Source organism: Triturus cristatus, chromosome 9 (genome assembly GCF_964204655.1).
Source record: "Triturus cristatus chromosome 9, aTriCri1.1, whole genome shotgun sequence".
In the NCBI taxonomy this organism is placed as follows: Eukaryota; Metazoa; Chordata; class Amphibia; order Caudata; family Salamandridae; genus Triturus; species Triturus cristatus.
The window spans coordinates 533,554,308-533,581,472 of NC_140592.1; the positions used below are offsets into that span (position 1 = coordinate 533,554,308).

At 49.0% G+C, this 27,165-nt stretch overlaps 1 protein-coding gene across 1 annotated transcript in view; it reads left to right on the plus strand.

The window, feature by feature from the left end:
- ATG2A (autophagy related 2A) overlaps positions 1-27,165 on the plus strand; it is a 2,561,659-nt gene that overhangs the window by 2,457,289 nt on the left and 77,205 nt on the right. The window contains exon 41 of the mRNA XM_085625535.1: positions 2,436-2,588. Coding sequence (XP_085481661.1) covers positions 2,436-2,588 — 153 coding nt within the window. The remainder of the gene's footprint in view (positions 1-2,435; positions 2,589-27,165) is intronic.

The following is a 27,165-nucleotide window of genomic DNA, read 5'->3' on the forward strand; positions in this document are numbered from 1 at the left end:
TTTTTTAAATGCTAAGTTATGTATTTATTTTTAATTTTTGCGCGCACGGTGCGCTTCACGCACCGTGCGCGCGCTGTGGGCACTCGGTGCGCTTCGCGCACCGAGCGCCCACGTTGCGCATTTCGTACCGTGCACACATCGCCATTTTTTACAAAATATCAATTGTTTTTTTCTCCCTTGGGGGTCCTTAGATTTATATATTAAATGTGATTGTTAATTCTTTTTTTTTTTTAATTTGTTTTTTACCGTACGCGTACGGTAAGCTTACCGTACGCGCTTTCCGCGATTTTTTTTAAAAAATTATTAAATTTATTTTTCATACTTTTTGGTCCTGCGTGAACCCCCTGACGAACGCTAGGGGGTCTGCAACTCTCTTCGTTGCCCCCTTTTCATGTTATCAACCTTTGTTTTTCAGTGCGAGAGACAGAAAATGGCGGCCTATACTTTCTGATTTCGACCGATTCGAATGTTTACAGTCATGTAACCACCAATCAGAATTGAGCTCGCGCACGGCACCGTACGCGTACGGTAAGCTTACCGTAAGCGCACGGAGCGCGCCTATAGATATATATATTGATTTAAATGCTATTTTCTCAGGACCTACTGAACAGATTTACACCAGACCTGCAAAAGGCACATCCCTGACCTGAGGACTACCTCTCTGCCCAATTTCAAGTAATTCTGTTCAGCCGTTCGGGCTGTAGCTCGGACTAAAGGTCCTATGGGAAAATGCATGGGGAAAACGCGTTTTGGGACCCCCCTTTTTTCTCAGCCCCCGCTTGACGAATCCCCCCGAGACTTTCAGGGTAGGAGCGTAGCGTAGCGCCCCATTAGTTTTGAAAAATTCGCGAGGATTCGGCAACCGGCGCCAAAGTTATTCCAAATAGAATGTTGCGGATTTCCTATGGAAACACGGTCCTAACTATAACTATCTACTGGCGACCGCCAGTAGATAATATATATATATATATATATATATATATACACACACACACACACACACACTTTTTGGTTTCAATGCACATCAGAGGGAAAGTATTTGTATTTGTGCAATGAAAAGCTATTATTGAATATGAATTACTGTAATCCGAAAGACTGTTTAAACAGGTAAAGACGGCTTACATTTTTTTTTAAAAAAAAGGGTAAAGAATTGAAAGATAAAAGCACTAGCCAAATGCAAGTATTGGCCCACCATTCCAGGCACGAAGGTTTTGGGATGTGTATGCACGTGATCACAGCACAATGGGACCCGGGGGGACCGCGGCGCGAGCCGGGTGTCCCCCTGGGAAGGTTCGCGCGATGGTACAGACCACGCAGCGAATCATGAGTTAGGTAGGGGGCGGGGCTTAGGTTTTCACCGTTGGAAAGGCGTTTAGGCGGGAAACGAGCGCTGAGGCAGAGAGACGGTCGTTTTTTGTGACCCTCCCTCCCACCCTCTTTTTTCTGTAAAAAAAAAAATATATATATATATATTAATAAAAAAAAATATATATATATAATATATTAAAGAATTTTTTGATCTTAAGTCACGTTTAGGACAGGTGACATTTTGTTTCATTTCCTGTGTTTTTCTTTCATGCGGTTTTTTGAGGGTTTGGATAGTCTGGAGCGGGATTATCCTTCCCTCTGGGGCGGGGGGAGGGTGGAGGAAAAGCTGGACAGGTAAACCAAAATGGTCAAAAAGAAAATGATGCCATTGGGGCAGTACATGGGGTAATTTATGGTAAATTTTGGTTGGGGTATTTTTGGAATTGTTTGTGGCAAAAATGTTTGGGAAGCAATTTGATAATATTTACATTGTCTCAATAAGTGGTTCTTAGTTACCTGTCCTAATAAAGTGACCTTTTTTGCTAAGTCAAAATTTGGTGTGGTCTGTCTTATTGCGCGATAAAGCCCACAGCTGAAGTGTTCTGATCCAATGCCCCATGCTGTCTCCTGCGATGGGAGAAAGCAAAATGTGAATGACAGTTCAAAAGACCAGCCCCTCTATGGATATATGTACATATTTTTTATTCATGAATTGTTTTTTATTATGTGAGGCTGAGTATACAGCTAAAAATAGGGACAGAAAATTAATCATTCCGAGATTAATGTCCAGAAAGTATTCCCTAAGTAAATTAAATAGTCTTTAGTAAACAAATGCAACCATGACAGAGAAGACTCCAGGCTGATGAGTAGTGTATATGTTGGCAAATTTGTACACAATCTATACAATTAATAACATGTTTTTGTTAAATTCTAATTAGTCAACTTTGTTTATAGTTTATGTTGGGGGGTGGTCTTGTAGAATACGGAACATTCATTAATTTGTAATCCGAGATGCACCACATACAACCTGTTTTTCTAGCCATCGTTTCCTGAAGGGAAGCCAAGAGTAGCCTTCATTGCATTTCCTAGAGCATTGTAAACATGACGTTTTTTGGTTTTGCCCCCAGGCTACTGCAGAGACAGTGTACGATATCCTTTCGCCTACACCCCCAGTAAGCAAAGCTTTGATGGATAAAAAATATGCCCGAAAGCTAAAGCGGAACAAGCAGCCAGCAGACCTGCGCGAGGGCGTTGCCAAAGCCTACGACACCGTGCGAGAGGTAAGCATGCTGTGACATGTTGAAGTGATTCTTGAACAGACTCCAGGAGGAGGTGACATTGACCGGTGGCAGGGGCGGGGGTCCTACAGTGCCACGGGCACTTCTCAGATTCAAACGGGGAATCGGTGTAGCTCTGACTGGCTTCCTGCCAAATGTCGGCAAAATGTCTGTCTCTCTTTTGTTAAAAATGCTAAATGCAATTCTTTATTTTTTTTTGTTAGGTTTTCATATTGTGCTTTCTCTAAATCCTGGGGCAGCCAGTTGCTTGGACATCACTTAAAAAGCAACTGTCCTATACACGCGCCTAGAAGTGACTGTGGAGCCGCTCGTGCTCTCAGACTTCAACTCCTTTTGTTCTGCGCCCTTTGGCACGCACATCCTGAACTCCGTTGCAGTTGTTGACGTTATACTGAACCCCACATAAGCTCCTTCAGAATATTGACAGTGTGCCAGGGGAATGTCTCCCCCAAGGCCACACTCTTAAAGCATTGGCACAACTGCAGGAAGCAGATGTTGCTTAGGAATCCAGATGTGGTTTGCCTGTGGTCTCTAGGTTCTGGTCATGACGAAGCCATGCACCTTCAAATACTCCCTGATACATCCGTGGGTGATCAGGAAGCAGCAAAGCTTTACAGTGCCACACACAAAAAGTGGACCAGATCACACTCGAAACAATGGAGCCCGTCCAAGACGTGGGGCTGTTTCTGCACCAAGTGTGCCAGTCCATCCTCGCCCTGCAGGCCTTCAAAGAAGCGCTGTTGTAGATTTTTAAGGCAATGCCAGCCTCTATGGACCACCTTCAGACCCCATAGAGCACGTCTTCCGTCGGGCAATCCACCAGTACCAACTGACCCTACTAGGTCACCTCCTTGCTAGAGCTGGCCATGCCTCCACTCTGTCAATGTAAAGACTTAAGGCAACAATAAATTATAACCATTTTACATGAATAGTAATTGAAACAAAAGAGAAGAAGAAATAACTAATTCAAATACTGGTTTTTATCCAAAAATACAAAATATGTTTTTATTAATAATATTTAATACAGTAACTTAGCCCATTCATACTATCTCAGTCATATCATCATGCACACCATACCTGAAAATAACTCAATTAAAAACATTGACACAAAAGTGACAGCAGTAATACATTGATACAGAGTTTTTTGATAATACAATTATTAATTCATTTTTCTCATATGTATTTAGGGCAAAACAATGTGGCACAAGTTCAATTGACAGTTGTATTCTACGCGCGTTTCGGCACTGTGAAGTGTCTTCGTCAGGAAGCGGCCACAGCTTAAGCACAATGGTATCTGTAAATGAAAACAACTATGAAACATAGTTCTTTCTCAGTTCAAGCAGATGTACAATTGGTGAAAGGATGCTCATTTGGTTTGCATGTGTCTGCATTCAACACTCAAAAAGAATTTATAGCGTGCAATCATAGGGCATGCAAGTCATGAAAAATGGTGCTTGAAATTAATAAGTGAAAAAATAAAAAATGAATATTTAGTGACCATGCCACGGCTGTTGTGTGAACATAGGAAAGCCAGATACCAAAAGTTAACTCGATTCAGACCTAATCGTGAAGAGTTCCTATATAGAGAGATAAAATGAAAAGATTATAGCATTACCTACTGTTTGATAGGTGTGAGAAAGTGCCATCTTTCTTGCATGGTATGCCCCCACTTTTTGCTGAATGTACTTTGAGTGTGCCCTTCCCTAAAACCTAAAACCCAAATTGGCAAACCCTGGCCACATGTCAGCCCCTGGTAAATGGTACCCTAGGTACTCAGGGCCTTGTGACCAGGGAAGGCCTCTAAGGGCTGCAGCACTTATTGTGCCACCCTTAGAGGCCCTGTACCCTAATACAAACTCACTGCCCTTGCAGGCTGAGTGTCTGGGTACAAGACAAAACAGAGAGTAGACATGGCACACATCCCTGTGTGCCATGCCCACAACCTACACTGCCCTGGCATACATCAGCCACCCCTCAAGCTGGGTGCCCTATGCCAGTGGTGTGGGTACAGCAGCATGAGCCCTGTGCCTCTACAGTACCCAGGTCCATTCCTGGGCACTGTAAGTGCAGTGCTGCCATTTAAGAGTATATGGTGCTGGGAGCTCGTCAAACACGAACTCCACAGCACCATGATGGCAACACTGAAGACTGAGAAGTTTGGTATCAAACTTCTCAGCACATTAAACCCGCACTGATGCCAGTGTGGGATTTAATGTACAATGCACTACAGAGGGCATCTTAGAGATGCCCCCTGAAACCTAACCTTCAATCCACGTCTTGTCTGAGACCCTGCCTAGGCTGCCACACAGCAGACATGTTGCTGGACCCCTGGGTGGAGAGCCCGCGCTCTCCTGGGCCTGCAACAATGCACATCCTGGGCGAGGTTCTAGGTCTCCTCCCCCAGGATGGGCAGGGGGAAGCTTCAAAGGCACCGGTTCTGACCCCCCACTCTGGCGGGAAGACTGGCCGGAAACTCCAAGTAAGGACAGGGGATGTGTCAGCTCTGCCAACCCCACCCCTCAGGTGGGGGAGGCGAGGTGAAGCACATCTCCGGGCCCTCGCCATCTTGAAGATGGGGATCCCTACCCAATCGGGACTAGGCCACTGCCCCCCTCCCACAGGAGAGTGTCAGGATAGGGGGTGTACCCACCCCAGGACAGGGACCCAGTGGTCCCTGCCCTTTACCTACTCGTAACGCCCCTAAAGTTAGTATTTAGGGGCACCCTGAACCTTTCTTCCTTAGATTCCAGATTCCGAAACAGCAAAGAAGATCAAGAAGAAAGAAGACCTGCCGTGCAGCTGCTAAGAACAGGAAGACACCAAATGCTTTGGCCCCTGCCCTACCGGCCTGTCGACCCTGGAACCTGCTCCTGCTAAATCCCGGCACCTCCTGTGGCCAGCAACCTCACAAACCCCGGAGGACCTGGCTACCTTGGGACTCTGAGCATCTGGGACTCCCACGAGCAGTCGCTCTGCTCAAAGCAAGTACCTTATCCCTGGCATCAGCAAGGAACCATGAACCCTGCACACTCTGCACCCACCAAGCCTGGCCTGTGCTGCTTGGCGGGTGCAAAGACCCCAAGGACGTCACCCCGGCGACTGTGACCCTGAATCCGGGACCCAAGGACCCACCTCGACGCTCCTGACGACTCCTGCAGCCTCAGAACCAGGGACCTCACCAACCGCGATCAACAGAGGGTAAGATTTCCCGACACCAAAAGGCACCCCTGCGCCCTGCGGCCCCCTGTGCCTGACTCCTGGGTACCTACCTATCCTCCAACTACCCAACTTACCTCTCGAAGTGGTGGGCACACCTGAAGAATCTTCGTCCCCGAGCTTGCAGCCTTTGTTCGTCCTTGAACTTTCACATTGCAATCCATTGAGCGCCCGAAGGCTCAAAAGCACCCTGCACCCAGCCGCCCAAGTGGCCCTGGCAGTGCAACTTCTACTCCTATCTACTTCCCCATTTGCCCTGAGCAAGTGACCAGGAGCCCAGCTCCCACAGCCACGTGGCCTGCTAGTCAGCAGCCACCAACCAAGGCCCCCCTGCCTCCTTTAGGATAACATTGGGCCTAACTCACTCTGCACCCGGCTGTCCCTGTGCCGCTGAGGGTGTAACAACTGTACTTGCCTGACCCTGGGAGACCCCTGAGTCTGTGCCCAGAACCTTAACTCTACCAGTTGAGTACTTACCCAAAAGCTGATAACTCACTTTTCTTCCATAGGGTAACATTGACTGGCTTCTTCTGAAATTTCTTCCAAGTGTGGAGTTTCTAAACTTTAAAATATTCACCTAAAATCAACCGAGTAACAAAAACGGAAATACTCACCTGCTATTAGGAGAGATCCCAGTGCTGGATCTTGGTGCCCAGCACTGACCCTGAAAAGTACTCCCAACCGTACTTACCGCTAACTCAATTTTCTCCCATAGGAAACCATTGACTGTTTTTCTGTGAAATTTCTTCAGTGTTGATTTTTGCAAACTACAAATATTCTTTAAAAATCGTACCAACTGTGAAAACGTAATTACTTACCTGTTTTATATAGATGTTCCAGTACTGAGCCTAGGAGCCCAGCACTGCATTACAAAAGTAACGAGAACATACTTTACCCGTAACTCGAATTTTCTTCCATAGGAAACCATTTACTGTTTTTCTGTGAAATTTCTTCAAAGTGTCGATTTTGCAAACTTATAAATATTCCTTAAAAATCACCTGTATAACTTAAACGCAGTTTCTCAACTGCTTACAGGTGGTACACCAGTGCTGGATCCAGGATCCAACAATGACCTAGAAAAAGTAACCATAACCTCACTTACCTGCTAAGTGAATTTCCTTCCATAGGAGAACATTGGTAATTTGATCAGAAAAAGTTTCTAAGTGTCAACTTTTAAAATAGCAAGATATTGCTTAAAAATCACAACAGTAACTAATAAGTATTTACTCACTTGTTTCCAAGAACTGTCCCAGGGCTGAATCTAGGATCCAGTCCTGGAGTTAGAATAGTAATCCTAAAAGTAATCAGTTGCATATAACTTAAAATTCCCATTGAGCTCAATGTATTATTGTGTTTGAAATTGGGTTGCCTATTGCAACAAACTGTAACTATTGCATTCCAAGTCAATTGTCCTTTTCAAAGTATTTAACTAAAGTATCTCATTCTGAGAAAGTATATTTTGATACCTCTTGTTGGTTCTAAAATAAAACAACCATATGTTCAAGGCATATGAGCTGCAGATTACACACTTGCGCATAGATCGCCATCTGGTGTTGGGCCCGGATGTCTGCAGTTGTTTTTCCTCTTGGAAAGTGTTTTGAAGTCACGAGGTCGGTGACTCCTCCTTTGGATCCTATTGCGCATGGGCTTCGGCTCCATCCTCAGATTGTTTTTTTCCACCATCGGGCTTGGATGTGATCTTCGCGTTTCGGTTCCGAATAGGTTTCCAGTTCAATCGACGCGCAATCCTCACCCCAATTCACGGTATTGTTTCGATCACGATCTCCACACCCGGCGAGGCACTCATCGATCAAGACCTTCGATTCCAGTCGTCGACGCCGGCCTCCGGGCCTACCCAAGGTCCGGTCCTGGCTAATGGAAAGGACTCCCTTCAAGAAGTGCCCTCGATGTGGGTCCAAATTCCCCCACACCGATCTCCACGAAGTATGTAATCTCTGCCTCTCCCCTGAACACGAGGCTCGAGACTGTCCAGCATGCAAGTCCTTCCGGTCCAAGAAAACTATTTGAGACCGAAGGGCAAGAAGAACCATGGCACACTCGTTGACGGCGATTCCAGATGACATCTTCGGAGAGGGCGTCCGACGCTCCAGAAGAACACCACACCGACGAGGGCCTCGTCAGCGCCTCCGAAGCCGACGATTCAGATGTGGAGGACATCACTCCGGCACAGAGGGTCATGAGTACCAATTTCCTCACCCCCCACACCCTCGCCGGCACCGAAAAAGGCTTCGGTCACACCTTCGCCTCCGGGCCTAGGTAAGACCAAAGACACTGCTTCCCACACCGCACCTTCGGGACCGTTAAAGAAGCCGATTAAGCCTTCAGGCGGCTCGGGCTCGAGCCAGCCCCCGTCGGTGCCGACAAACATTCCTCCGCACGGACACCGAAAAAGAAAATGGCCTCCTCTTCGGCACCGAGCCCCACACGGAAACACTCGGTGCCGAAACCCAGTTTCAGCTCCTCGGTACCGACCCCATCCCCGGAGCCGACAAAAGCACACAAGGCCACCAGCACCGAGATCTCGAAGCCGAAACCCATCTCGGCACCGACCAAACAAAAAGCCCTTTCCAAGCCACATACTTCCAAACAGGACACTAAAGCCAGAAAACCAATGGCCCCGATGCCTTCGGCGCCGACGGATAAACCACCTTCAGAAGAACTCTTTACAGCGGATCCCTTGCAAAAGACATTAACCAAGGATCCCAAAACCGGACATTTGATGCTCAGCATCAAAAAGAGACAGCTGGAAAAACCTGCCCCAGCTCCACCTCCAAAAAGGAAGAACTCTGCTACCTCACCTTTCAGAATACCTTCCCCACCTCTTATACCCCCTCCACCTTCCCCCCTCCACCTCCCCCCCCTCCACCTTCCCCCCCCTCCACCTTCCCCCCCCTCCACCTTCCCCCCACTCCACCTTCCCCCCCACTCCACCTTCCCCCCCCCCTCCACCTTCTCCTTCTCCACCCCCTCCTCATCATTCCCCAACACCCCTTCCGGATGATGATGATCATGACGACACATATGATGACATAGGGGACATGCCCCATGACTTACCCACAGGGGACCCTACTCCCACAGGCTCCCCAGACCCATGGGACGACTATAACATCCCCGACATCCCTAACGTCCCACAAGATGATCTCTATCCATCAAGACCATCCCCACCAGAAGACTCATTGGGGTTCAACCATTTACTCCAAAGGGCTGCACAGTATCACGGGGTAGATCTCCATACCGACCCCGTGGAGGAGGATTTCCTCCTCGAAACTTTCGACACCATGCATAGGGCCACCTCCATACTGCCAACACTCAAAGGGGTTATAAAACATGCGCCAGAGGTCTTTAAAGACCCAGTCACAGCCAGGGTCATTAACCCGCGCATCGAGAAGAAATATAAAGCCGCCCCTACAGATCCATCTTACATCAGAGGGCCAGCACCACTAGATTCCCTGGTAGTGTCCACAGCACTAAAGAGGGCCAACTCCCAGGCGTCAGGCGAAGCATCACCACCTGACAAAGAGTCAAAACTCTTGGACGCATTCGGCAAGCGCACTGCATCACAAGCTGCCAACATATGGCATATCGCCAATACACAAGCGCTACTAGCACGATATGACAGGGCCCATTATGACGAACTAGAAGCCATAATGCAACACCTCCCTGACAAATACAAAAATAGGGCAAACGAGTTAATTCAGGAGGGCAAAACCATCACTAATACCTCCATCCGTTGTGCCCTAGATGAAGCAGACACCGCCTCCAGGGCCATCAATACTAGCGTCCTCCTATGTCGCCATGCCTATCTCAGGATTTAAACCAGAAGTACAAGCTTCCATCCTGAAACATCCCTTTGACCAGGAACATCTGTTCGGCCCAAAAGTGGATGAGGCCCTAGAAAAGATGAAAAAAGACACGGACACGGCCAAATCTATGGGAGCCTTACAATCACATCCCCCCAGGCGTTCCTTTCGCCGTTCCTCCTTTCAGAGCACATCCAGAGGCTACTCCTCTGATACCGCTTCCACTTCATATAAAGCTCCTACCCAATCCACCTTCACAAGGGGTTACCAAAGAGGCGGCTACAGGGGCAACAATAATAAAGGCAGAGGCAAGACAAACACCGCCTGCTCTGCCTCCACATCTACCCAATGACTTCCCTCCACTCCCCCCAGACCATCCCACTCCGGTCGGGGGCAGACTCCAAAATTTCCTTCATGTCTGGGCTACCATCACCTCAGACAAATGGGTAACACAAATAATTCGGTCAGGCTACTGCCTAGAACTAATATCTACCCCCCAAACATTCCACCCAGACAACGCCCAATGTCACAGGAACATCTAACATTACTAAAGCAGGAGGTAATCTCCCTCCTACAAAAAGGGGCGATAGAACACGTTCCTACCAACCAGCGAAATCTGGGGGTTTACTCCCTATATTTTCTCATGCCAAAAAGGGACGAGACTCTACGGCCCATCCTAGACCTCCGGCCCCTAAACACATACATACATACACTCAGACCATTTTCACATGGTAACACTTCAGCAGGTACTTCCCCTGCTCTCCCAAAACGACTTCCTGACCACTTTAGACCTAAAAGACGCTTATTTCCACATTCCTGTACACAACGCTCACAGGAAGTTCCTCAGATTTGTAGTGGACAACCAACACTACCAATTCAAAGTACTCCCATTCGGAGTCCCAACAGCACCACGAGTATTCACCAAGTGCCTAGCAATCGTGGCAGCACACCTCAGGAGACAACACATCCATGTCTTCCCATACCTAAACGACTGGCTAATAAAAGCCAGTTCATACAACCAGTGTGTACAACACACGCATGCCACTATCCAGCTACTTCACCAACTGGGCTTCACGGTAAACCACGCAAAGTCCCATCTGCAACCGTCCCACGTAAAACAATACCTCGGTGCCACCATAGACACCTCAAAAGCGCTAGCCTACCCCAGTCCGGCCAGGATCACAAGCATTCTGGCTCTACGCGCAAAATTTACGGCACAACACTCCCTTCCAGCTCGAGTGTTTATGCAACTAATCGGGATGATGGCCTCTTGCATATTCAGAGTACCTCATGCAAGACTCCAGATGCGTCCTCTCCAAGAGTGCTTAGCGCGCCAATGGAACCAGGCCCAGGGTCAATTAACAGATCTGGTGTTGGTAGACGGTCGTACCCATCGCTCTCTGCAGTGGTGGACCACCAAAAACCTTTCCAAAGGGCGACCGTTCCTGGACCCGGTTCCTCAGATAGTACTGACAACGGACGCATCGCTCTCCGGCTGGGGAGCTCACCTATTACATCACACCATGCAGGGCAGATGGACACCTCAACAAAAGTTACTCAACCATCTGGAGTTACTAGCCATATTTGTAGCCCTAAAATCTTTTCAAACACGGATTTCAGGCAAGGCAGTACTAGTCCGCACAGACAACATGACAGCCATGTACTATATACAAAAACAAGGCGGCACACACTCTCCACAGCTCTCTCACCTAGCACAGAGCATATGGAGATGGGCCATACCCCAGAAAATCTTTCTCCTGGCCCAACATGTCCCAGGAGTCCAAAACACTATGGCCGATCTACTCAGCAGACAGACACAACAGATCCACGAGTGGGAACTACATCCACAAGTTCTTCATCCGTACTTTCAAATGTGGGGGCATCCACAGATAGACCTCTTCGCCACCCACAAAAAAACCAATTGCCCAAGCTTCGCCGCCAGTTATCCACACCCATTGTCCAAAGGCAATGCGATATTGATGAACTGGTCAGGCAGATTTGCGTACGCTTTTCCGCCTCTCCCACTCATTCCATTAGTGGTGCGCAAACTACAACAACATTCCCTCACTCTCATCCTAGTAGCTCCAACTTGGGCCAGACAACCGTGGTACACCACACTGCTGGAACTATCTGTAGTACCGCACCAAAAGTTACACCTCTCTCCACACCTCTTAACCCAGAACCATGGAGAGATCAGGCACCCGGACCCAGCTCAGCTCAACCTAGCGATCTGGCTCCTGAAATCCTAGAATTTGGTTACCTCAATCTTCCCCCTGACTGTATGAAAGTCATCAAAGAAGCTAGGCGACTCACCACTAGAGCATGCTACGCCGCCAAGTGGAAACGTTTTCTTGTCGATTGTCACAACAATACCATCAATCCCCTAGATGTGTCCATTCAACACATCATAGGCTATTTACTACACCTACAAAGATGCAATCTAGCCTATACGTCTATTAGACTGCACCTCACAGCCATAGCAGCTTATCTGCAAAACAGGCAACATCTATCACTTTTTAGAGTACCTGCCATTAAAGCCTTCATGGAAGGCCTTAAAAGAATAATTCCCCCCAGACTGCCACCCTCACCTGTGTGGAACCTAAACATCGTTCTCACCAGACTAATGGGGCCTCCCTTCTAACTTCTGCACACATGTGAACTTCAATTCCTAACATGGAATACCGCTTTTCTTGTAGCCATCACTTCCCTCAGAAGGGTCAGTGAGATACAAGCACTTACCATTCAAGAACCTTTTCTCCAAATGCACCATAACAAGGTTGTTCTCCGTACCAACCCAAAATTCCTCCCTAAAGTCATTTCTCCCTTTCACCTAAACCAAGCGGTAGAACTACCAGTATTCTTCTCGCAACCACAGACTGTTGCAGAGAGAGCTCTTCACACACTAGATGTCAAAAGAGCCTTACTCTACTAAATACAGAGAACACAACCTTTCCGTAAGACCAAACAGCTGTTTGTCTCTTTCTCTCCACCACACAAGGGCAACCCCATCTCCAAGTCGGGAATAGCTAGGTGGATTGTCAAATGCATTCAGATTTGCTACCACAAAGCAAAACGAACGCTATCCGTTCCCCCTAAAGCCCACTCTACATGTAAAATAGGGGCTTCAATGGCATTTTTAGGGAACATCCCATTAGATGATATCTGCAGATCAGCTACATGGTCAACACCGCACACTTTCACTAAACACTGTTGTGTAGATGTGCAAACTAAGCAACAGGCTAGTGTGGGCCAGGCTGTACTCAAAACATTATTTCAAACCACTGCAACAGATACGGGTGGTCGCCGCTAAGGGTGGGTACTGCTATATAATCTATGCACAAGTGTGTAATCTGCAGCTCATATGCCTCGAACGGAATATGCTACTTACCAGTATGCATCTGTTCTTGGTATGTAGAGCTGCAGATCTACACACGCCCACCCGCCTCCCCGTCTACCTTTATCTGTTCCAGTTTATCTTATTTAGATACAACACACATGGGCATCTTTCCTGTTATTACTACGCTCCATCTTTCCCTGTTGGCGAAAAACAATCTGAGGATGGAGCCGAAGCCCATGCGCAATACGATCGATAGGAGGAGTCACCGACCTCGTGACTTCCAAAGACTTTCCAAGAGGAAAAACAACTGCAAACATCCGGGCCCAACACCAGATGGCGATCTATGCACAAGTGTTTAGATCTGCAGCTCTACATGCCAAGAACAGATGCATACTGGTAAGTAGCATATTCCATTTTTATATACAAACCATTGGCCTAGAGTTCAGTTCTTGAGTGTGTGAGACCATTTGCTGACTGAGTGTGTACAACAAATGCTTTACACTGTCGTCTGATACTGCCTTACTGCTCTACCAAGCTACCACTTTAGAGAGTAAGGTTATATCTAACTTTAGCCTCTGCCAAACCTCTGGGGACTGTGGACCCTATGCACACTGTACCTATTTGGGAACAGTATATATGAATGGAATGAAATATAATGACCATTTGTTAAGCGCGATAGCTACCCTCAGGCGTCCTAGCGCTATAGACAAAACGCGTTTAGATGAGGCTATTCTGGTTTGTTGAAAAGCAGGGTTTTTAAGTGTTTGCGGAAGGGAAGTAATTTGGGCTCTGATCTCAGCTGGAGGGGAAGGGAGTTCCAGAGCTTAGCCGAGTTATAGGAGAACGAGCGGCCCCCACATCTGACTCTCTTAATCCTGGGCACCACGTCAAGGAAAGAAGATGCAGATCTGAGCTGTCTGTTTGGGTGGTAGGAGGTTATCAGTGATTGATTGATGACAGCGCCCGTTTCCCAGAAGGCTCGATGGGCGATGCACAGTGCCTTGAATTCAATTATTCCCCTGATTGGAAGCCAATGAAGGCTCTTCAGCCCGGGTGTGACTGGGAGTCGATGGGGAATCTGAAGGAGGGTTCTGGCTGCACAATTTTTGATGATCTGGAGTTTGTGCAGGATGGCCTGGGGGGCCCCTAAGTAGAGGGCGTTCCCAAAATCCAGACGAGACAGAATGAGACCCTGGACCATTATCTGTCTTGCGTGGAAGGGCAGCAAGGGGAGGATTTTATGTAGAGCCTGATATAGAGCCACTTTCCTACAATAGGCAGTCAAGACTTACATCTTGTGGATGTCTTGTACTGGGATCGACCCCTATGGTCTACTGCATCTGATACTAAAGAAAAAGGGGCAGCTGTTAATCCATTGACAGCTGAGATTGAAATTGCGGGATCAGAGCGTAATTTCAATTATACCTTAATTATAGATATGTTTATTGCCCTAAATACATATGAGAAAAATTAATTAATTAATTGTATTTATTAAGAAGCTCTATATCAATGTATTACTGCTGTCACTTTTGTGACAATGTTTTTAATTGAGTTATTTTGTGGTATGGTGTGCATGATGATATGATTGAGATTGTGTGAATGGGCTAAGTTACTGTATTACATTTTATTTATAAAAACATATTTTGTATTTTTGGATAAAAAACAGTTTTTGAATTGGTTCTTTCTTCTCTTTTGTTTCGAATACTATTCATGTAAAATGGTTATAATTGATTGTTGCCTTAAGTCTTTACATTGATTTATTGATCCCTGCCTTAAGGAACTTTCACCCTAACAGCAGGGGGCCTCCACTTATTTACACTTATGCCTCCACTCTGGCCCTGAAGCCATACAGATCATAATTGCTCTAGGGCTGATCCCAACTCCAGTGGTGCCCACGGTGGATTCGTTCCTGATACCCATTTCGGAACTGAAGCCAACATCTTTTCGCTCCAGGCCCCTGTCTCTCTCTGAAGAACCAGAGTGCCCTCTCTAGCCGTGGATGATCCCTAGCCTTTTCCTCAATACCCATAGTCCCGAAGACTGGTAATGCTGTTAGACTCTGAATCTGATGCAGTTCAATACCTCCAAATTGTTCCACTTGAGGATGACAACAGTGAGGAGGCCAACAGCTTAATCTCCGCTCATTATGATGCTGCTGGATTCTACCTGGATATACAAAATGCTAGTGGCTTAGGCACCCAGGACCCCGCACTGAGGCAAGTGCCTCTTTCATGGTTATCGCCCACAGAGCGGCAGAAGTAGTGGATCTACAACTTCCACCTACTGAGACAAAAGCCAACTTATTGGTGGAGATTTTGCAACCTGATGTTCCTGTATCAGACCCCTTGTTAGAATTTAATGCAGCTTTAAAATACACCCTCATGAAATCATTTCAGAAGCTGTGTTAGACTCCCCCAGTCATCTGCCCAGTAGCTAGGCAACTTAGGCCAGCCTCTAGAGACGTAGCTGTTGTGACTCATTACCTGGCTTCTAGACCACAAATAAGGTCAACCCTAATAGACTCCCTTCTGTGTCACCAGATATTGAGACTAAACATATTGACATATTTGGAAAAAGTGATCTCTTCCCTCAGCTTGGCCCTTAGCTCCTTGAACTGCTGTCTGTCTTTTGGACAGATACACACTCACCATTTGAGACATGCCAGGGAGATCATTCTGGGCATCCCTGATGAATTCAGGAAAGCCCTTGCCCAAACATATTAGGAGGGACAAGATGCTATAATAAATGTCCTGCGGTCTGATATTGACACAACGGGCTGTGCATGCCATTCCATAGACACCGGTGTTGTAATTAGGCTTCATGCCTAGAAACATGCACGTTTCTCCAGTGACATATAGGTAACGCTCCTGGACATGCAATTTGATGGTTCTAGACTTTTTACTGGAAAGGCTGACTTGGTTTGAGATCATTTTAAAGACCGCTGTGTCAAAACCCCTATTTTTGTTTACTGTCACTGGCCCATCAGTTCTACCATCAGTACCGGAAATCCAAAGGGTACTTTTGAGGCCTTGTGTATGCAAACAACAGCTATCACAGCAGCCAGCACAGACCTTTCTGCAGCTCATCCTCTGCAATGGTTTCCAGGTTGCTTTGATTTCCATTTCCAGGGGCATGCTCAGACTGTAGGGGGGCGGGGGAGAAGTTTTCCACAGGGGAGTGAAAAAGTATAAGATAAGATCACTGGGTGCTACAAATTATGCAGAGGGGTTACGTCCTGCCCTTTTCTACTTCCCCACTTTGGATCGCACCCGTTTTCACTCTAAATTTAGTCCCTCATGCTGTTATCCAACTGCAGGAAGTCCATTTTCTTTTGGCCAAAAGACGATAGAAGGGATTCCGGAAATGGATAAAGGAGAAGGGTGCTACTACTGCCATTTCTTGGTGCCCAAGAAAGATGGAGAATTCAGACGGATTTTAGATCATCACTCCCTCAACACCTCCCACCGAATTACATATTTGGATTCAGGGAATCAGATGGTATCCCTTGAACCTTGCAGGTTGTGTACTTTGATATACCTGTGCTGCAGTTCCACAGATGCTATCTTTTGTTTGTAATGGATTTAGAAAATTGCCAATTTTCTGTTCTACACTTCGGCATCACTTCTGCCTCTTGGGTGCATAGAAATGTTATGGCAGGGTATCATGGGCAGGGTGCTAACCCAGCTAGATGTGTCCCCACTGAGCTCCATTCGATTGTCTTGGCTATGAGACGCTATAGAGGTCCTTCTCTAGAAACTGGAGCGCGATTGTGAGGCACACTTATTCCCTTGACTGAGCCAGAGAAGTGAGGGACTATCTTTGACAGAAGAAAGAGCCCTAGCAGTGTCACAGTCACTGAAGAAACAAGATGGTGTTCACCATTGAGAATCAGCTGCTCTGCCAAATGGGGGATCCTAAAGTTAGAGCATAATGAGTAGTGGGGGTGTCTGAGTAACACCTCATCCTCATCCAGAGCAACTGGGGGCCGCTGCTGCAATTATCAGGGATCACCATGCATTAGAGTCTGGCTGCCCCTCCCCCACCAAATTTGCGGACGCACCTTGATGGAGGTGGCGGCAGAAAGGCACCTGGACTGACAGGGAGCAATTGGGTCTTCTACCCAGTGGAGGCTCATGGTGGTGCCCGGTGAACAAAGAATACGTGTAGGAGGTGAGGGGACGAGGAGCAGAGGAGTTGAAGGGGATTGATGGAGGGCCACAAGCATGCTAACTCTATTTGGACAGTGCATCTTCTTAGGCTACATCACCTGTAGCGCCGACTGCAACCTGCCGCTGCACCATTGAACCCTTTGGGTTTGTTGGACCTTGGTGCCTTCTAGAGTTGTGGAGTTGCCAAATTCTTGGGTGTGCTCTTTTTCTAGTGCCTGTCTGGCTACCTATGCAGACTATCCTCTTTCCCTGCCACCACAAATCCTGGAGCTCGGGTGGTGTTGGGACCCTGGTGACATCGTAGGGCAGCCTACTACCACTTTGGGCCTGGTAAATACACTCCCAGGAGCCTCAAATGCTAGGTGACGAGCCCGGTTCCAAATAACTCTCAGGCTTAAGTTGATCCTCAGTGGGGAATATAACAAACTGCCATGGAGGGAGAGACAGAGGGGGTGATGGCCCAGGGTGCCCCCTCCCTCCCGCTTTTTTGTCTCCCTCTGCACCTCAAACACCATCCATAAAAAACATTATCCTACATCAAGGGAAGAATAGGCCTGATAGAATGGACTCACCCTTCTTGTGAAGATCAAACTACATTACCAGCACAGGACACTCTGGTGGCCCAAGTGTCGGCCACCGAGAAGGGCATTCAATTCCTCATAAAGTACCGGAATCAACAGTGAGCTAAGACGTGACTAGAGCAAGTGAAAACTTTCACTACAGAGCAGCTGAGGGCGAGAAAATCCATGCAGAGAGAGTGTAAGCACTGGAGCCCCAACATGCCCTAATCCTTGTCAAACTTGAAGATGGAGAACACAGATCCCAGAAAGCAAACACAAGGAGATGATGGACGGAGCGCTGAAACTTTTCAGACACTCACCCCCAGTCACAGATCTGGGTTGACTCCATCATCGTTCTTTAGCTCACTTCGCCACCTCAGTTTGGACACAGCGATATGCAAATCAGTCTTGACCCTGTGCCTCATGGGAACAGTTCAGCCCGAACTGCCAAGCCATGTCTTCCCTGGACTGGAAAAAAGCATCCTGGATGAGAAAGACATAATCAGAATAAGGGGTATCAATCAGATGTCACCATCAGAGACCTTGAACACCATGTTAAAGAACTATTTGGCCATATCCTCCATGATGTTAAGATTTCAGAAATACTACTTGACTGCACACACAGAGTTTACCAAATCTGTCAAAAGCTACAGCCTGACGTGTACTTACCAGAGTATACTTCTTCAAATTGTAAGAATGTATTATGGCGGGTTCCTCTTCTTTCAAAGATGATTCAATCTCCCTCTTTCAAGACATACCCTCAGCAACCCTGGTAAGGCGTAAAACATTCCGCGAAATCACTTCAACTTTGCTCCAAAAATCAATACCCTACAGATGAGGGCACCCGCCCAACCATTTGATGGGAGGGAGCATACCATTCACCATCTCGCAGAGGCTCAAGTGATACTGGAAATCCGAGATTCGCCCATGACCATGAGTGACTGCTGGCAGACTGGACAAACAAAGCTGACCACAACCATGGGAGTAGTCCTTCACCCCAAAGGAACTCAGAGAAACACAAGGATACATCTGATAGAGACATCTAGCCGCAGATTCCTTAACTTAGAATATCCCCAGGCGTCAGACTGGATCCGGAAAAACATTTGCAGCAGCACCTCTGCGCGCCGGGGGATGTCGCCACATGACCCCGCCCTAACATCGTCCACGTACGTGACATCAGCGATGTCATATAAGTCCCTCCCGGCGCAATGACGTCAGTTTCCTTCTTTTCCGCATGTAACGCGGATCTGGAGTGAGCGGTTTCTCTGGCCTGTTTTCATGCCTCCTTGTTGACGCTTCGCGCCAGGAACAGTGTGCGATGCCTTCGGGATTTAAAACTTGTAATTTCTGTTCGCGACAGATGTCCACGACGGACCTACATCTTATTTGTATGTGGTGTCTGGGCGAGCACCATGACTCCACGGATTGCGAAGCCTGCCAACACCGAAGCCGAAGTCTCAGCGGGAGCGCCATATGAAGCTTCTCTCGGCGCGGCTCTCCCGGTCGGAGTCGTCTCGCCCCCCCCGGCCTCTTCATCACTGGCAGGTCCCTCTACTGTCCAGTTCCGCCGTTGTTCGGCCTCCAGGGCCCGGGGCTGTCGTTTGCCCCTTGGTAAGTCGAGGCGCTTGTTACTGAGGTCTCCGACCTCCTCCCCTTCTTCTGTTGTCAGGGGCACTGGTTTCCAGAACATTCCGGACATATGCTCCCGACAGTCGCCCCCCCTCTATCCGCGCTTTCCGGGTGTGGGGGCGACTCTGGCCCAAATGGAGGCAAATGCCGCGGCTCTGTGGGCCTCCCTTTGGTCCTCTCCCGTTCCTGGGGTGGCCTCGGGGCCTCAGCTTCTGGTGGGATCTCCGACGGACTCGCCGGTGGGTTCGCCCCCGACGCCAATTGAACCTTTGCCCCCTCGGGAACGTCGGAGATGTGGTGCCGTTGGGGTGCGGCCTGGTTGGGTCCCCCTCTACGGTCCACGTGGAGTTGTTAGGGCGCGGCCCACCTGGGTCCCCCTCTACGACCCACGGCGCCTCTGCCACGCCGCATAGCCCTGCTGGGCTCCCTGTGGCGCCGCAGGTGGCTGCCGGTGCTCCTAGCCCTGCCTTGAGCACACCCTGGGCTCCCGGGCAGTCGGTCGCCTGTCCGGAGCCGGGGTAGGCGCCGTACCGGCGCTGGAGGCTCGGCTCCGCCTCTGCTTCTTTCTCCGGAGTCGGTGCCAGTCATGGATGAGGTTGAGTCGGCGCCGGGGAGCTTGTCATGCGCTGAGGCGATGCCGGATACAGCCGAGTCGGCGACTGACAAAGCACGTTTCGGCGCCGAATTATGAAGTCTTCTCTAGAGGCCTCTGGATAGAGATCGGCACCGCCCTCTCGGCCGGTGTCACCGGAGGTATTGTTGCCAGTGCCCCCCTTGGAATTTGTGGAGCCTTCTGAAGAGCTCCCAGGTCCAGCAGGCTCTTCGCCTCCCCAGGAACCACGTCAGGATCCTCATTCTTCAATGGGGCTCCCTTCTGTGGGGCATTGGTCACACCCTCAGTGTCTTGGGAGGGTCAGCTTACGACCCTCGCCCACTGATGAGTTGTTGTCCCCTCGGCGGAGGGCTACCGAGGCTGGTGCGGCTTTTTTGAGAGTAGTCTCATTGGCCACCCGCATTTTAAACATGCAACCCTCTTCTGCCCACTTTTCTCCGGACCCCTTGCTTGAGGTCCTTCACTGGGGGTCCGGTACTGTGGTGCCGCTTCTGCCCTTTGAGGCTTCCCTTTACGATACCCTTTTGGGTACCTGGGTCCGGCCTGCTTCAGGTGACCCGGTGGCTCGTTCAATTTTGCACCGCCACCGTCTAGCTCCGCATGATCCTGTTTGTCTTTTTGTGCATCCTGATGTGCAGGGGTTTGTGTTGCAGACTGCCTTTCCTTCACTGCCCCCTCTAACGCTTCCTCCCGCTCGGGAGTCTAGATGGCTTGAGTGATGGGGTAGGAACATCTTTGCTTCCACTAGTGCGGCCTTACAGTCCTTAAATACAGTGTGTGTTTGGGCTCGGGCTACCTCTGCCCTGTGGGACTCTGCAGAGTCTTTGCTTCCTGCCACCTCTGAAGCTGCTCGCGTTGATCTCCTTCGCCTCCTCCGGGATGGCTACGATCTTGCCGAATTCACAATCCGCTCATCCTTAGATACTGTGGATTATTTGAGCCGAGCTATGGCGGGCTTTGTTTCCTTAAGGCATCACGCTTGGTTGCGAGATAGTGTCTTCCTTGAAAATATCCGGGAGCGACTAGTTGACATACCCTATGATGGGGTTTTGCTGTTTGATGCTCACGCCGAGTCGGTGGTTCACTGGCTCCTTGCGGGCTTTCGTCCTCCCACTTAGGTCTTCTTAGGCCCATCTTCCATGGTGGTACTTTTTCATTTCGCATCCCTTAGATGCGCTCTGTGTTTAACATTGGCTATGAGCCTTAAGTCTTCTTTTCTGTGGTCAAGGGTGATTACCCCTTTATCGGCATCCCTTGGGTGCGTTTTGCTTTGAGCTGCCTGTTGGCCTGCTATGACAGTGTTCACGGGTTGCTTTGTCTGGTCCTCTGACTGTGGTATTGAGCCAGCGGCTCAGCTCGGTAATGTCATACGGCTCGTAACTCAGGTTCAAGGGTTCAGCCCGTTACTGCGCTCCTTTAGCTTGGCTTATTGCCCTAAGAGGTGTTCTCCGTTGTCTGGGGTATGCAAACTCCATGTGGGGTACTTGTATGCTATTATATAGCTTGCTTATTTCACCTGGACCTGGAGAGCCTGTGTCTCCATGCGTCGTCTGGTGGTCCGATTGTCCAGTGTTCTCTGTTTTTTCCTGGGGCCATCTGCTTACACCATGGTTCTCCACCTCTTTGGGAGGTTTCATGGTCTCCTCTTCTACAACGGCTCCTGCCTGCCCTTACTGTGCTAGGTATGATCTGGTATGGCTAGCTCTGTCTCTACATGATTATATGTTTATACATTCTGTATACATGCTGGTTGCCTTGGTATTCCTCTCCCTTTGTTGCCACCTCTTTCGAGGCTGCACGGCCCGGACCAATATCTCCATGTGTGGCTGAGCTTTTCTTGGTTGTTGCAAGTTGCCCATAGGTTCCTCCTTGCTTCTGCGTTTTTGGTGTTCAACGCTGTACGTGTCTTTTCTGGAGTGTTGATCTCGGATTCTGAGACTCTTCCCACCATTCGTAAATTTGGCGTTTTTTGGCCACTTCCTTCGGATATGCCCTTTTCCACGTTTTCACGTACTATTGTTACAGCTGCGCCTGCGGGACAGCTCTATTGTGGGTTGTTTCTCACTTTGGCTTCATATTGCCCGATCGGGCACTCTTATGCTTCTTGTGTAAGCCACTTTAAGGACTTTTTGGCTGTTTACCTACTGCATATTTCTTCCTGCTTCGACGGGTTTAGAATTGATGCTAATTGCCTCTACTTCCCTTTTTGGGGATTGTGTGTGCACTTGGCGTGTTTCCTGTCCCGCTGGCTATTCCCAACGCATGGCTCAGGTTCTAGCTCTTGCCTTGGGTTCGCGACACCGGCTCCTTCGAATTCCTTCTTAGGTTAGTCTGTTAGGCTGGGTGCATCTCTTCAAGTTCATTTCGAGCTTGGGTCGGTGTACTCATCGGGTGCCATTAAGAGGAGAGTGGTCCTTCTTTTTCTTTCTTTCTTTCTTTCTTTCTTTCTTTCTTTCTTTCTTTCTTTCTTTCTTTCCTTCCTTCCTTCCTTCCTTCCTTCCTTCCTTCCTTCCTTCCGTCCTTCCTTCCTTCCTTCCTTCCTTCCTTCCTTCCTTCCTTCCTTCCTTCCTTCCTTCCTTCCTTCCTTCCTTCCTTCCTTCCTCTGGTACAGGGCTCCTGTCGTTCTACCTGTCATTTGTATACGGGTATGGTGTGGCGCCATTCTGGCGTTTTTGGGATATCTTCTGTCCTGTTATTTCTGATTGATACATCTGCCAGTGGATTCCTCACCTTGTGAATATCACCTGCGCCAGCATTCCACAGAATTTTTTTCCCAGCTCTGTACACCGACGTGGACGTCATAATACCTCGGCTCCGCTCGCGACTCCGTATGACGTCACCGGAGCCATAAGAGAGCCACGTCGGCATGATGACGTCAGTTCCCTTTTTTCCACGCCGTCGACGCGTAACGGTTTTCCAGCACTCTCCTGCTACTTTGTAGTCTTACAGTGGGTTACTGTTTCTGGATTTGCCATGTCTTCGACAAGGAAGTCAGGTTTCAAGCCTTGTAGGGAATGTGGGGGGTCACATGTCCATCACTGACCCCCACGAAGATTGTTTATGGTGCCTTTCATCGGACCATGATGTGGACGACTGTTCCAGCTGCAGAAAGATTAATCCCAATGCCCTGAAAGAGAGGGAAGCAAAGCTTTTCATGGCCAAGGCGAAAAAGGAAAGGAGAGGTAGGAAGAAGGAGAAGTCGAAGCCGGAGTCGTCGACTTCGCACTCTTCGAAGTCGAGGAGGCACAAAAAGAAGAGGAAGCATAGCTCTCGCGCGATCGTCGAAGAGTAAGACGTCGAAGTAAGGAATTCATTTCTCCTTCGCCTTCCCCTTCTCCATGTGTGTCTCCGGAGAAGACACCTTCGCCCAAGTTGACTCCGGCACAGTCTCCGGCGCAGTCACTGGCGCCGGTGGACTCTCCAGCTTCCGACGCCGAGCCGGAGCAGGTGGAAGATCTTTCTCCAGTGCCAGGTGAACCTGCGGCTCCAGTTGAGGATACTTCGGCTCCAGCTCCAGCTAATCCTTGACCGGATTCAGGGTCGAACCCATACCTGCATTTCCCGACTCCGGGTGCGGATCCGACGCATTTTCTTAATGCAATGTATGGGGTTTTCCAAACAGCTGCCTTCCCATTCGGTGCACCTTCTGATCCCAATGGCGTTTAGTTTGGGCATGCCGCAACATTATGCACAGGCACCCTTTATGCCCTTCTTGCGGATGGCTCCTTCATGGCAGTTCCCGGCGCCGTCTGGAGATCCATCATCCCGGCCGACTCCACGTTCAGTGCCGCCGACGCCGTGCCCTCGGATCCGTTCTCGGAGAGAGGCTCAGAGGATTATGGAGGAGGAGCGATATAGGGAAGAAGTGGAGGAAGGTGAAGTTCGTGATTCCACTGATGAATTTGAGGGCACTCAGGATGCAAGTGGACTAGATACTACTCCAGAATGGGAGCCTTCTTCTGCCAGATCTTCTCCTCCACAAGAGTTGGCTCCTTATCATTTAGTCATCAGGAAGGCTGCAGAGTTGTTGGACTTACAGTTGCCCTCTGCAGAGTACAAGCCATACCTTAAGTCCTTCATTCACCATCTTCCATTGTTGAGCCTTTGTTGCCCTTTAATGAGGCTATTTTAGAGCTTGTTATGGACGTTTGGCGCAAGCCACTTTCTTCACCTGCAGTCTCCAGAGCAGTGGCAAGGAGGTATAGAGTAGCTCCGGGGGACCCGAGCTTCCTTTCCTCGCACCCTTCACCAGAGAGCCTTATAGTGCAAGCTTCCTGTTCGAAGCAATCTTCAGGCGCCTTCCCTCAAGCACCAGCTGACAGGGACTCTAAAAAGATCGAACAGTCAGCTAAAAAGGTCTTTTCATCTGGAAGCATGGTGCTTAAGTCAACTAATGCCACTTGCTTATTGGGGCGCTACGTTCATGCTTTAATGGGCTCGGTTAAGCAGTAAGCCCCTAAACTGCCTGATGAGGAGAAGGGCTCTTTTATGGAGGTTGTTGTGGACACTCAAGCTGCCGCTAGGCACGTTACTCAGTCGGGCCTAGATACGGCTGATTCCGTGGCTAGGATTATGGGATCTTCTATAGCCACTAGAAGGCCGGCTTCTCTGCTACTGTTCAGGCCACCCTAGTCGACTTACCCTTTGTGGGGAAAAAGCTTTTTGGGGAAAAAGCTGATTCCGCCTTGCAAAGATTTAAAGATAGCAGGGTTACTGCAAAATCTTTGGGTTTGCAGATGCAGGCTAAGGGGTTTGGCTTCAGGAAGTATAGAGGATTTGGGAGGTCATCCTTTCGTTCCTTACGTCAACCTCAGCAACAGTAGCAGCAAAATCCTCTCTATAGATCATATAGAGGAAGACAAAGCGGCCGGAGAGGTTCTGGTCGCAATCCCTCCTCATCTTCAGCCTCCTCTGCTCCCAATGAAGCTTCAGGGAAGCAGCCCTAGATCCCCCATCCTTGATCATGAGAGACCTGTGGGGGGTCGGGTGTCCCACATTCTGCGAGGTTGGAAATCGGTCACGACTTACCTTTGGGTTTTAAACCTCGTGGAGAATGGGTACGCCCTTCCCTTTCGGGAGTTTCTTCCCCCTTACCCTCCTTGCCAGGGTTTTTGCTCAGAGGACCACCTACTTCTTCTGCAGAAGGAAGTTCTTGCATTGCTACAAAAAGGTGCGATAGAGGTGGTTCAGGAGCACGAAATGGGTCAGGGATGCTACTCCCGGTATTTCCTGATTCCCAAAAAGGACGGCAGATTGCGTCCAATCCTGGACCTCAGAGTTTTGAATTTTTACCTGAAACAGGAGAAATTCAAGATGCTAACCCTTGCACAGGTTCTTCAAGCGTTGCAGCAAGGAGACTGGATGGTGTCGCTCGACTTGCAGGTTGCGTATTTCCACATCCCAATCCTGAAGTCGCACAGGAAGTATCTCCGTTTTACGGTTGGGTCGCAACACTACCAGTTTGCGGTTCTTCCGCTTGGTCTTACTACTGCACCTTGAGTCTTCACCAAGGTGATGGCAGTGGTGGCTGCTCATCTCAGGTGGTCGGGGATCCCGGTTTTTCCCTACCTGGACGACTAGCTTCTGAAAGCAGAGTCCCCAGAGATGGTGCAACTTCATCTGCAGGTAACATCTCAACTGTTATTCGACTTGGGTTTTTTGATCAATGTGCCCAAATCTCACCTGGTGCCCTCTCAACGCAACCTTTTCATAGGGGCGGTACTGGACACTACTGTGTGTCGAGCATTTCCTCCTCTACAAAGAATTCTCGACATTCAGGAGATGATCTCTTTATTCCACAATGGAGCGGTTGTTCCAGTTCTGAAGGTCCTTTGCCTGCTCGGTCTGTTCGCTTCATGCATTCTGTTGGTCAACCATGCACACTGGCACATGAGGGCACTCCAGTGGTGTCTCTGCAGGCAGTGGTATCAGCACAACGGAGATCTCAGGGAGTCGATCAGGATCTCCAGAGAAGCTGCAGTGGATCTGTCTTGGAGGAGCGTGGGGGGCAATCTGTCTCAAGGAAAGCCCTTTCACCTTCCTCCAACGGTGGCCACGGTAATATCGGATGCCTCCACCTTAGGGTCGGGTGCTCATCTGGGGGATCTGGAGATCAAGGGTCTTTGGTCTCCAGAGGAAAGATTGTCTCATATCAATCTTCTAGAATTGCGGGCGATAAGTTTGGCGCTCAAGGCCTTCCTCCCTTCCCTTCACGGTCAGTCGGTTCAAGTCCTGACGGACAACACTTCCGCAATGTGGTATGTCAACAAGCAGGGGGGAGTAGGGTCGTACCGTCTCTGCAGAGAGGCGTTGCGGATTTGGTCCTGGGCTCAGGACTATCAGATTTGCTTGATGGTGAATCATCTGGCCGGGTTACTGAACGTACGTGCGGACAGTCTGTCGTCAGTTCTCCGCCGCCCACGAGTGGAGACTTCATCCAGAGGTGGTTCGTCACTTCTTTCGGACGTGGGGGACACCTCGGGTGGACCTGTTTGCCACTCACGAGAATACGCATTGCCCGTCATTCTGCAGTCTCCAGTTTCCGATGCAAGGGGCGTTGGGGGACGCGTTTCAGTTGGGGCTCACGACTCCTTTAAGTGTTTCCTCCCATACCCTTGATGCCTCGGGTTCTGAGGAAGATTCGCCAAGACCGGGCTCAAGTTATTTTGATCGCCCCGGATTGGCCAAGAAGGGTTTGGTACACAGATCTACATCACCTTTCATCGCACCCTCCGCTCCGTCTCCCTCTCAGGGCAGACCTCCTCTCGCAGTCGGAGGGGCAGGTTCTTCACCCCCACCTCCAGAGCCTGCACCTTCATGCCTGGAGATTGAACGGGGCAACCTGAGTTCTTTCTCTCTCCCGCCTGATGTGGTGGATGTTATTTTATCGGCCAGGCGACACTCCACCAAGTCCATTTACTCCTACAGTTGGTCTAAGTTTGTAAAATGGTGTGGGGAGAGATCCATTGACCCTTTAAAGGCCCATCTTTCCAATGTGCTTCAGTTTGCTCTCTCCTTGGCTCAGCAGGGTTGTGCTGTGGCCACGGTTAAGGGCTATTTATCAGCCTTATCGGCTTTTCTGTGTCTTCCAGATCAGCCGTTGTTATTTAAATCTCCTATTGTTTTAAGATTTATCAAGGGTCTTACTAACAGGTTTCCACCTACTCCTTTTGTAATGCCACAGTGGGACCTTAATCTTGTCTTAAGTTTCTTGA